The 12,738-nt window shown below is 42.6% G+C and overlaps 1 protein-coding gene and 1 non-coding gene across 2 annotated transcripts in view; both read left to right on the forward strand.

Moving 5' to 3' along the window:
* The window catches only part of LOC104065085 (mitochondrial import inner membrane translocase subunit Tim23), a 24,321-nt gene continuing 11,583 nt past the window's right edge, over positions 1–12,738 (forward strand). Inside the window, exons 1-6 of the mRNA XM_054071874.1 lie at positions 1–161; positions 623–681; positions 4,291–4,384; positions 4,607–4,691; positions 7,798–7,856; positions 11,107–11,217. Of these exons, the coding sequence (XP_053927849.1) occupies positions 62–161; positions 623–681; positions 4,291–4,384; positions 4,607–4,691; positions 7,798–7,856; positions 11,107–11,217 (508 nt within the window). The 5' untranslated portion in view covers positions 1–61. The remainder of the gene's footprint in view (positions 162–622; positions 682–4,290; positions 4,385–4,606; positions 4,692–7,797; positions 7,857–11,106; positions 11,218–12,738) is intronic.
* Positions 6,401–6,603, forward strand: LOC128852775 (small nucleolar RNA SNORA74). The gene has a single exon (XR_008450827.1). It is a non-coding gene; the product is annotated as a small nucleolar RNA SNORA74 (small nucleolar RNA).

Raw genomic sequence — 12,738 nt, forward strand, 5'->3', positions numbered from 1 at the left:
CGTCGCAGCGCTCTTTCCGGCGGCGCGCGGCGGAGGCGGGGGGTGCGGGGCCGGCGGCGCCATGGAAGGCAGCGGCTCCTCCAAGGGCCCGGGGCTCGGCGGGCTGTTCGGCGGCGGCGGCGGAGCGGGGTACTCCAATGCAGACCTGGCCGGGGTGCCCCGTGAGTACCGCGGGGGAACCGGCGGCCCGGGAGTGACGGGGGGCGGCTTCGCCGGGGCCACGTCCTGCGGGGAGGGAAGGGGGTTGCCCTCGCCACGGGGCGTGGAAGCGAGGAGTGAGGGAGGCGGCTTTCCTCGGGCCTGACGCCGTCCGGCAGGCAGGGAGGGAGGCCATTCCTTAGGGCCCCGTCCGTGGGGACTGAGGACTGAGTCTTCCCCCGGCGCTGCCCCTGGGAGCGGGCAGGGAGGCAGCTTTCCTGCCGGCAGCAGCTACCCGTTCCAGAACCGCCCTGCCCCCGCGCTCCCATCCGCTGCCGTGTCTCAATCCATCGTGCAGCTCAGTGTCAGGATTCCCCCTGGTTTCCCGCACGAGGTCCACCCCTTTTCAGCTCGCTGGATGCAGAATTGTTATTAGGGAAGTTGGTGTAAAACTATTCTGTTTTCTTTTTTTTTTTTCTTTCAGTAACTGGAATGAGTCCTTTATCCCCGTATTTAAACTTGGACCCCAGGTATCTCGTACAGGTGAGAAGGTGACTCATTTTTATCATGTTGAACTCGATTCAGCAGCCATGTGTGAAGACCTCGAAAACCCTGCAGCATGTATGTGTCAGTCTTGAACTGATGAACAGTCGAAAGGAATGATTTTTTCAGTACTGTTCCTAATAAAAGCTTGCAGTGCCGTGGTGTCCAGAAGGAAAACAGCTTTAATACAGAGAATGATAAGTAGGAAGACTGTGGTGTCAGTACAAGCCTGCTGCGATTGAAAAGAGTAGGTCTCCTTCCCTATTCTGAGGGACACGGTTTAATGGTGGGCTTGGCCATGTTAGGTTTATGGTTTGACTCGATTATGTTAAAGGTATCTTCCAACATAAATTATTTTCCTGTGATACAGCCCCAGTGCACCCTTGCACAAGTCCTGACCTTTGTCCCATCCTCCACTGAGCCCCTTCAGCCAGTAAGAGCAGCCAGAAACATTTTGCTCTTTAAATAGATTTGCTTTCTGTACTGTGAGGAGTTCAGTTTACAGAGGTTTCAGCCAAACCTCAGACCTGAGACAGGCCTTGCTGCGTGTATGCGCTCAGCACAGCAGCAGCAAATAGCACACCATTTCCCAAATGTCATTTCCCAGCTGAAGGGAGACCATCATGAAGCAGAGCTCTCTGTTTTATTCTGCAGAATGTTGTCTATTATACTTATTCAGCTTAATATTCATTAACGTAGTGTGATCATAGAGCAGTTTGAGTTGGAAGGGACCTTAAAGCTCATCTAATTCCACACCCTGCCATGGGCAGGGACACCTTCCGCTGGATCAAGTTGCTCAAAGCCCCATCCAGCCTGGCCTTGAACACCTCCAGGGATGGGGCAGCCACGACTTCTCTGTGCAGCATGGGCCTCACAACTCACAGGAAAACATTTCTTCCTAATATCTAATCTAAATCTCCCCTTTTTCAGCTTAAAACTATTTCTCCTTGTCCTGTCCCTGCCCTCCCTGATAAAGAGCCTCTCCTGAGCATTCCTGCAGGCCGCCTTTAAGTGCTGGCCTGAAAGCCGCCATAAAGGAAACAGAAATAATTGCAATTCCAGTAGTGTTTTCCTTTCTCAGCAACATTAACAATAGCTGACAAGGTTTAAGTTAATCAGATGAAGATGAGTCTTAGTAATTTTCATTTAGTTAGTATTTTCTGTAATTTTTTTTTTTATGTATGGCCTGTATCAGCTGAGAAGCTTAATTTTGTAGAAGTGGCACTGAAGGTCAACAGTTGTATTTGCTGCTCTGTGTGCCTTCTTTTTCCTGGTACACTGGGTCACTGCTGCTTTTGTACAGGGAGAGTGCTGAGTGTAGTTCTGGGGTCTGTTTTCTACATTTCTCCTTTACCAGAAGCTGTTGTAGTCAAGATTTACAATATAACATTCCCATAATGGTAGAAGACAAGGAACATACCTCTGTTTGAAGTGGATTTATTAGCATGATTATCTTGCCTGATGCTAATGAGTGGTCAAAAAAAAGGCTAAGCGGTTATTTAGGCCTCTTCCAAAAATACCCTCTGAAGTTTAGTTAGTACAGTACATCTGCTAACTCAGTGGTGTTAAAAGAGTTTTTGAAACAAGTTTTTGATGTGTATATCCCAATGGATCTTTTTTTCTTTAAAGAGCTTGCTTTGAAAGAGAAGGGGGCATTTGTGTTACTGTCATGAGTAACTTATAAAACAGTTCTAAAAATACCCATTGACGTAGCACTAGCGGCTGCAGTTTGTTGCGTTGTAACACTTCCCTGCTCTTTACGTTTAGCACTAGCAAGTACATTGAAGTAAACCAGAATTGCATTAATGTCAGAGTGCTTTTTGTGCTTGAACAAGTTGTCCGGAGAAGCTGCAGGCTGTGTCCTTGCAGAGGCACAGCACGCAGGTATGGCCCTGGGCAGCAGCAAGTGCTGGCCCCTGCTCGGGGCACTAAGCAGTCTCCACAGGCCCTTTGTGACCTTAACCATTCTGTGACCTCAAAAATTCAAGGGAAGTGGTGTGTTTTGAAATATTAGCTACAAGAGCTTAAATTATTAGCTTTTAAAATTGGTTTGTCTGTGAAGGTGTGCGTGGAGGGGTGAAGGTCTCCTGTATTTAAAGGCCACTCATTTGCTTTCAGAATGCAGAGACCACAGCAGCCTTATTGTTGACAATCTTACATTTCAATCCTTGCCTTGCCATAATAACAAATCCTGCAGTGGTTCTCATTACTTTAAAATCCACTTTCATAGAACCATAGAATAGTGTAGGTTGGAAGGGACCTTAAAGCCCATACAGTTCCAACCCCCCTGCCATGGGGGGTACATGTCTCACTAGATCAGGCTGCCCAGTGCCCCATCCAACCTGGCCTTGAACACCTCCAGGGATGGGGCATCAATGCAGGCACAAGCCAGTGGGCTTTCTGCAATGCTTTTACCACCTTCAGCAGGTATTGCTGTAAGATAGCAGGCCAGCCTTTGTCACAGACCTGGAGGATGGGCTTCCTAGGCAGTTGTCTCCACAGAAATACATTGCGTACAGATGACGATTGCTTCATCTTGACTTTTAGGACAAGAGTGAAAACTAAGAAACTGCTGACTAGTGTACGCACTGAATGTCTCCAACTATCTAGTTACAGGGAAGATAATAAAAACATAGGTTCAGTTCACTGATAAAGCATTCAGTTTTAGAAGTTGTGTATTTTTTATGTATTGCCGTCTGCATTCAATATCAAATACAGGCTAGGAAAACCCCTTAGAATGCAGTCCCTTGAGCCTGCAGTTGTAAAATCAGTTAAAAGGGAGGTAACTAATACTGTGACTGGGAAGCACAGAAGCATAAAAAGAAATCTTACTGGTTTAGCACCTTATCAACATGTATGTGTCTTGTCAGTCAGTGTCTTGTGTTGAAAGAGTGCTTTGGTCTACCTTAACTCTACACAGATGCTCATTATCAGCCCATTTCTCTGGCTTTTTAGACCAATCTGATTTATGAGAACACAAGCCTGCCCCTGGGAGAGAAAAATGCACAAATGAAAAACTCCCAGCTTCGTGTATTTTATGCCTGATCACCACTAGTTCTAAATGTATTCCTTGCTTTTTTGTGCCTTCAAAATAGGTCACTTATTTCAGTGCAGGGAAATACAACCTTGGCTACAAAGTTATTTTTTCTTTATTGTCAGAGCAGTGGAAAAGCTGAATGCTTCACTGAATCAGCATAGCTTCCTCAGTGAGGAAAGAGTGCCGCACAATCAACACCAGGAAGGGTTGTAGAGGGCAGTGAGTCTTATATTGTCTGCTGCAAGATACATTAAATAATTAAGCAAAGTATTAAATAAGAGAAACAAACCTACAACCCACACAATAAGACTTCATCAGCTGTCTGATAGAATTTATAAAAAGTTAGGACAGCTGGGGAAAAAAAAAAAAAAGGCTCTCAGTCAGTTTATCTTTAAATAAATTCTTGTATTCAGTCTCTCTGCTAGTATAGACAAGAGTTCTCCAGAAACACTGGTTGCATCTGTTTTCTCTTCAGTTTGCTGCATGGATTAAAGAAAAAAAATGAACACGGCCTACATTTTGAAGCAGGTACACCAAGAGAGTACAACGGTGTTTGTTTTGTTTTCCCCCAGGATACAGATGAGTTTATCTTGCCCACGGGAGCCAACAAAACTCGAGGCAGATTTGAGCTGGCATTTTTTACCATTGGAGGATGCTGTATGACAGGTGGGTGGTGGTGTTTGTCACTTGTCCCAGCTGTCCAGGTAGCACCCATGGACTGCAGTCGGTGACAAGGTTGTAACTGTCCTCTGCTGCAGTCCAGTCTTACATGAAGAGCTGTCTGGCTTCAGTCTCTTCACTGAACTCTGTTCTCAGTATTTGCTTGTAGTATTGTTTTTATTCTTTTTCTCCTTCTTAAAAAGTAATAACTGACACTGTGCTATATAGGGGCAGCATTCGGCGCACTGAATGGTTTACGACTTGGCTTGAAGGAGACACAGAATATGGCATGGTCAAAACCTAGAAATGTACAGTAAGTGTTTAATCGCAGAAAAAAATTCACCTCAGTGGCAAAGTTGTTCTCCCAGCTTGTACAAATATACGGCAAAAATTAATCTACTTTTGTGTTTTTAGTGGGGACAAATGAGAGTCAGGGTTTGTCTTCATCAAGTTATGAAATGTTTTTAGTTATAATGATGTTCAAGCTTTTGGCTTCTCAGCTAGTGGCAACCGACATGTCCTCTGCCTTCCCTGAAATATTTGAGAATAAATTACTACTTCGATCTTTACAAAAAATCTACTTCAAAGGCCTCGAGTTGTGCCAAGGGAGGTTTGGATTAGATGTCAGGAAAAATTTTTTCACCAAAAGGTTTTTCAGGCACTGACAGACTGCCCAGGGAGGTGGTGGAGTCCCCATCCCTGGAGGGATTTAAAAGACTGGTAGATGAGGTGCTCAGGGATACGATTCAGTAATGGACAGGAATGGTTGGACTGAATCTCAAAGGTCTTTTCCAACCAAGTGATTCTATGAAAGTCAAAACAGTATTTTTATATGTTGAAGTACTCCCAGAAGAAGCACGATTTGATTTGAGCTGTTTTTTACTGTGACTTAACCTGAAAGTGAGTTCTCTTGTTTCCCAAACTTTCCAAAACCAGGAAGAGATTAAAATGCAGAAGCTGGGCCTGCCTGGATTTGCCTTAGGGCTGACACGGGTGCGTGCTGCTGAGCAAGCGTTTCATGCTTGAGGTTGTTCTGGGTTACAGCTCCACAGACACCCCTGGCATTCCCATGTTTTCACTTTACCTGATGGTTTGAAAAAACACAGTAAAGATAGGAGCACACTTTTTTCCTGCAATATGCTGCTCCTTCTAGAATTATTATTAGTTCAGACGTAACTAAGGAAAATTAAGTGCCTGTGAAGGGCACATAGGAAAGCAGAGGATTGAAATAACTGTAGGAAACCACTTTCACTCTCCTAGAATACTTTACTTTGGAAAAAAGGAAATTTTAAAGCAGGGATTTAATATTTCCTAGTACGGTTTATACTGGCTCTTCTCCTGTGAAAATGTTATGTTCTTCATCCCCTTTTTACCATCTCTGGAATTAAAGATAGAACCAAAATCTTCCCCGCTGTAACTATGACTCCTCTGTAATGTTCTAGATAAACAGAATTGTGAGTTTCGGCATGAAGAGAATCGGACAGAAACATTGTGAAGTGCAGCGTTTGATGGGCCGAGCCCAGCAGGTGGCAGTCAGGGCCCGTGCTGCTGTTAGCTCTTGCCCTCCAAGGGAAAAGGCCTGCTGAAGGTCGTCACCTTGAAACCGGCCCTTGAGTCCCATGTTTTCCTAACCAGATGCAGGGAAGAAACTTGCCTAGCTCTATTTCCTTCAAATTTATCCTTAAATACACAGATACTTATTTTTTTATTAATTTGACTTTTGCTGTTAATCCTGTCATATTTCATAGTTACTAAAATTATGATTTTTCTCAGCAATTCAGAGTTAATTTAATGTTAACAAAATGGGAGTGGGGGTTGTGATTAGGGGGAGATTGTCAATACCCTTTGACTCCTTCCTCATTTCAAGATGAGGTTTTCCATTGTCATTTAGTTCACTACCTAACTGTACTCAGTAATGGCCTGTGTCTCATCGTGAAAGTTATGAAAAAGGAAAGTAGTGGGAAACAAATCAGAAGAAACACCATGTGTAACACTGTCATTGTTTTAAATGATAAAGCAAGTTCCAGTGGTAGTCAGCTGTCCAGAGCAGTACTGTGCCTGTGATAGTGTTACACTGCTGGCAGATAAAGACCAGTCATTTCTTCTGGCTGTTGTTGTCACCGTTCTGGAGACAGCTGATGCCAAAAAGAAGTGGCATTGTGCTTCCCTGAGAGCGCGCTAAAGATTGACTTTCCCTCTTTAGTGCTAGTCTGGAAGCATACATACAGAAATACTTGCGGTACTTTACCTGTTGTCAAGTGCCAAGTTGTGCAAGTGGAAGTGCAAAAGATTGCCTGTTTTCTTCCTGACTTGCTTTAGTTCAGACTTGCTTTTCATACCCACACTGTGCAGGCATCACTGTGCTCTCTGCTCGTGGTCCCTGTATCATTTGTACCTTCTAGAAGACCTCTTTGTTGGAGATCCTTTACACCCAGTGAAGTCAGCATAAGTGTATCAGTCATTCTCAGCAGCTACGTGTAGTCAGCGTGGAAGGAATATGTAGCAACTAGGGTTAGGAAGTCATTTCATAGAATCACTAGGTTGCAAAAAGCCTTGAGATCATCCAGTCTAATCTTACCTGTCCACTACTAAATCATATCTCTAAGCACTACCAATCTTTAAATACCTCCAGGGATGGTGACTCAACCACCTCCCTGCACAGCCTATGCCAGTGCCTGATAACCCTTTCCGTGAAGAAATTTTTCCTAATGTCCAGTCCGAACCTGCCCTGGCACAACCTGTGGCCATTCCTTCTTGTCCTATAACCTGTGAGAAGAGACCAACACCCACCTCACAACAACCTCCTTTCAGGTAGTTGTAGAGAGCAATAAGGTCTCCCCAGAGCCTCCTCTTCCCCAGGTTAAACAACCCCAGTTCCCTCAGCAGCTCCTCATAAGACTTGTTCTCCAGCCCCTTCCCCAGCTCCATTGCTCTTCCCTCGACATGCTCCAGCACCTCAATGTCTTTCTTGTAGGGAAGGGCCCAAAACCAAACACAGTAATCGAGGTGCAGCCTCACCAGTGCTTAGTACAGGGGCACAATCCCGGCCACGCTGTTTCTGATAGAGGACAAGATGCCATTGGCCTTCTTGGCCACCTGGGTACATTGCTGGCTCATTCAAAGGGAAGAGGTTGTATTCTCAGTAAGGGGTAAGTTTCACTTGAAAAGAAAGAAAGACTTTTAAGAGTTGACAGGACTATGTATTTTCACTGCATTACTATTTGTAGTATGTGGGATAGAGAAGATTGTATTACCAAGCTGTGTGCTTTCCCCTACTGTTACAAAGGGATTTTATTTCGTATTCCTGTGCTATTAATCAAATGTATAGTGGGAACACATCATACATACTATCACAAATGCAGCTGCAATGTTAACACAGAGCAATAAGTGTTTTAATACCTTTTTTAACTCCTTTATAGAATTCTAAATATGGTGACAAGGCAAGGAGCATTGTGGGCAAACACTCTGGGATCTCTGGGTAAGTAATTTGTTATTTTGTATGGAAAATCTAGATATGTAACTATTTGAAAGTGCATTCTCCAAATTTTCATTATGAAGTCATCATGAAAAACTGCAGTTCTTTTTCTTTAGGACATGAGGGCATTTTAGTACAAGAAGGAAATTAAAGGCTAAAGTAGGAATTTAAGCAGAAGCAGCCAAGAGCCTATAATTAAGCCCCCAAATTTTTAGTCTATTATAAAAATGAGCTCTAGCTGTGGAATTACAGGAATAACTGAACATTACAGATAATGCTTGCTTGTTAATAAACTGTAATTAATTCATAGCTTAAGGTAAAAAATAGAATTGAATACTTATGAAATAACTTTAATAACCTAAGAAGACAGTCAATGTCATGTGAGCAACTCCTTGATGTCTTTTTCCAGTTAAGGGATCAAGAAACTGTTTGTAGAAGAAATGAGATGGTGACTACGAAGATTTATCTTTCTCTGATGGTACCTTAGCTAGAAAAATCACATATGATACCACCCTTTAAATCTAAATATTTCTTATGACTAATAAGGGCTAGGAAAAAAGAGAAAATTAATTTATCGGAAGCCTGATAGGTGAGAAAGAACCTTCTGTGAGGTAAGGTTTCTGGGGGTAGGAGGATGGGAATTAAAATCACATCAGTTGCCTCCAAAAAACAGCTTTGGATGATTTCATTAGAGTGAGTCCAGAGGGGGCTATGAAGATGATCCAAGGGCCAGAGCACCTCTGCTATGAGGACAGGCTGAGAGAGTTGGGGTTGTTCAGCCTGGAAAAAGAGAACACTCCGGGGACACCTTATAGCAGTCTTCCAGTACCTGAAGAGACTACAGGAAAGCTGGGGTGTGACTTTTTACAAGGGCATGGAGTGATAGGATAAGGGGGAATGGCTTTAAAGGGTACAAGATTTAGATTAGACATCAGAAAGAATTTTTCCACAGTGAAGAGTGGTGAGGCACTGGCATGGGTTGCCCAGGGAAGCTATGGCTGCCCCATCTCTGGAGGTGTTCAAGGCCGGGTTGGATGGGTCTTTGAGCAACCTGATCCAGTGGGAGGTGTCCCTGCCCATGGCAAGGGGGTTGGAACTGGATGGGCTTTAAGGTCTCTTCCAACCCAAAGTGTTCTATTAATCTATGAATAGCTAATACCCTAGAGAATAGAAGCTCTTTGCCCCCTCCCCCATCTTAACAGCCCAAAGGGTGCTCAGTTACTTTGGAAGGAGAAATAAAAAAATGATGAAATGGTTTGGAGAACATTGATGGAACTCATTGCTCCACAGAGTGATAATAGTAGAGAAATTAGCAATACTCAAAACAGAGCAGAGATCGCACCATGTTATAACCCAGTCTAGAAATATTTGAATTTTGAGAAGTCCAAAGCATGGGATAAGTTGCATTTATTGCGTTTTGTTTCAGTCTTATTTCTAAAGACTAGATTAGCTTGCCATTTAGCTCAGACATCTTTTGAAGCATAATATAGAATCGCTGGTTAAAGATGGGATTGTGTACTAGAGTGAGAATGGCACTTTACCTAAGAGACGTATGAGTTTTATGGTGGCATTTTCTTCTTAGTTGTTTGTTTTTTCTCTTATTTTCTATTCCAAATCTAATCAAACTATGTCCAAAAACTGAGGTGCAGGCACACTGCAGTTCAAGGTTCCAGGTTAAGTGACACATTAACAGGTTTTTTTCAGCTGTGTTTGAAGAAAGATTACTCAAGAAAATGTTTTTACATTCCAGTAAAAAAATGTTCCTTTTCTTAAAAATTATGGCCTCTCAAGTCAGAGTTAAGCAGAACTTAGTATTTTGGGATTTGGTATAGCTCTTTAACACCTTTAAATTGGAAGAGGGAAGATTCAGATTAGACATTAGGAAGAAAATTCTTCCCAATGAGGGTGAGGAGGCACTGGCACAGGTTGCCCAGGGCAGTTGTGGATACCCAGTCCCTGGAAGTGTTTGAGTCCAGGTTGGATGGGGCTTTGGGGCTGCCTGATGGGCACGTTCTGGTGGGACGTGTCCCTGTCCATGGCAGGGGCTTGGAACTGGATGGGCTTTAAGGTCCCTTCCAACCAAACCATTCTGTGAGTCTGCCTTGTCCTTACCACCAGAGAAGTTCCTTTTGAAGAACTGCAGTATTTTTGCATCTTATTTCACTGGGGCAGCTTTTCTGTACCACTGACAGATTGTTATTCTGAGGTAGCAAAGTCAGTGTTAAACTGTTTAAAGAAATGTTGTTGAATTCAGCTTTTCCTTCCCCTCATTGTTAATAACTGCATGCTGCTAAGATCAGGTAAAATTCCGTTGCCTGGGCTGAATGGAGGAAGATGATTCTGTTAACTTATCAACATTGACATAGTTGCTTATCAAGGATTTACGTTTTTTTTAGCAGAAGTAAAAATTTCGAATTCTTGGAGGACAAGGGATTAATTAGAGTAGCACGATGTCTCTATCACTTTAAAATGATGACAGACTACTGTTTTTTGTCAGCATGGAATAGGATTATATTGTGAAGGGTGAGGATTGGGATGCCTTCTCCTTTCACCAAAGTGAATAAATTGTATCTGTATCTGTAATAAACACCCATGCGCTTCTCTTTCTGATCCTTTCCAGGGCAGTGCTCAAAACCCTTCCCAAAGCAAAAGACCCTTCAGGGGCAAAGTTTTCTTATGCAGGCAGAGGTCAAGCATATCTAAATGTAAAATCCCAAGTAATCAGTTAGTCATTTATAAGGGAAACGTAGCCCATTCTACTCCAGCCCTTGGTAACCAGGTCTGAATGCTGCACTTAGCTTGCATTTCATTTCAGTCACACACGGGCAACAATTTTCTCTGCTACATAGAAAGTGTTGTTAAGTTTCATGCCTCACAGGGGACAGTACAAAGCATGGTAGTGCAAAGTTAAACCCTCAAAAGTTTTGAAAACAAACCTGAACTAGCAAAATAGGCTTAAACTTCAGTCAGTGCTTTATATCACAAATTTATCCTGTCTTAAGGCAGTACTAGATGTCATGAAGAACGCTACTTTATAATCATACTATAGCTAGAGAAAGCTTGTCTGTAAAATAGAAATAGGTCTGGGAAAAACACCAAAGAGGGTTTTGCAAGGATCCTCCACTTTAAAATAAACCCAAAATCTGTGCATTGGAAGTGCATTCTAAATAGTTCCACCGAGCCTGGATTCTAAGTCTCATATCTCCGAGAATGGGAGTTTTAACTCTACTTTTTTAATGTTTTTGTTTCCCAGCTCTACTTTACAGTGCGTTTGGAGTTGTCATTGAAAAAACACGAGGTGCAGAAGATGACCTGAACACCATAGCTGCTGGAACCTTGACAGGAATGCTGTACAAAAGCACTGGTAAAGTAGCAAAATGTTTCTAGTTTTACTCTTCTTGTGCTTTATCAGTATTTTCATTTCTTTTACTGAATACTATCCTGCTCTGAAAATTGGCAGTGTAAAAAATCATGAAAGCCAAATTGTCTCTTGTATACTGAATAAACACTCATATTCAGATTTATAGTGAGATTGTGTAAAACACATACCCAGCTCATTCTTAGCCATGGTTTTCAGGTGCCGGAGCAATAAAACCGATAGTTTCTCACATCCATGAGTGGATGCAGGTAAATGGGAACTACCTGCCTGAGTGCAAGGGAGGAGGAAAGCAGAGAACACAACTTGACTACATCGAGACGAAACTTACTACAAGCGATTCCTGCAATAGTAACCACAGCTGCAAAAAAAAAACTACACACAGAGATGGATATGTTTATGAAGTTAAGACAGCTGTTTGTGAAACTGTTGTCTTGTGGCAGGACTCTAGTCTTTGCATAGTGGTCAAAACTAACAAACTATGTTATTTGAGAACAGCATGGATTTAAGGTTAGTTTGCTGATGCATACAGGTTTGTTTGCAGAAGAGAGGGTCTGAGCTTCATCAGCAAAAAGCCTCCTAGCACATTCCAAGCTCAACAGTTGGAGGGGTCATTTTTTTTTTAGAGGACTACTGGGTACCACAGATTGACATTACTGCAGGAAGAGGTATAAGTTTTAAGTATCTTCATAAAGGTTTGGCTATGAGATTTGCCTCTGTTTTACTGAGGAGATCATTCTATAATCAACCTATGTATTTTTACCTAGCTAGCTGAGCCTCAGTGCCTTTAAAGCGTTCCTGAATGCCAGATTTATATATGGGGCAAAACAGTTTGAGACGTCTTCTCTTCTTATGGGCCTAAACTAATTGAAACCAAAAGTAGTCATCTTGAGCAGCCTTCGTAAATACTAGCTTGTACACTTAACCTTGAAGGCCGAGATTTGTTGCCCCAAAGTGGTACCAATTTTCACAATTTGTCCTTGCAAAGGTGTTAATCATTATGAAAATGCCAGTGGTCATACAAAAAAAGCTTTCCAAAATATGCATGTTCTAAAGCTGTTAGATGTGAACAGTTTTGTGCAAGGCTACTTAACACACAGCCCGTGCGTGAGGAGATGAGAGCGCTAAAAAAGCCTGTAGGTGAGGACCAGGAAAGTTCAGCCCCCTGTGTTCACTGGAGTTGATATTACTCACTGGAAGTTCCCCATCACAAGTGTCTAAATCACTTAAAGTCCCAAAGCTTTTGACAGTTATCTTTGAATCGAGCGCCATTAACTTGCTGTTACAAACCGAGTGCTGGCTGGAATCTGTCTCGGCATACTGCACTGCTGAGGCCGAGTTTGAAAGTAAAACTGATTTAAGGAACTTTGAAACTGGTTGATCCCTTTGACCAAAGTAATCTCTAGCATTCACATTTATTTTTAAATGAAGTTTAATACTAAGATTACTTCCTACACTTAAGTCCAAATGTAGCAACATGAGTACCATATTAGCTTGTTGCCCTAGACT

The sequence above is a fragment of the Cuculus canorus genome, chromosome 7, assembly GCF_017976375.1.
Source record: "Cuculus canorus isolate bCucCan1 chromosome 7, bCucCan1.pri, whole genome shotgun sequence".
Classification (NCBI taxonomy): domain Eukaryota; kingdom Metazoa; phylum Chordata; class Aves; order Cuculiformes; family Cuculidae; genus Cuculus; species Cuculus canorus.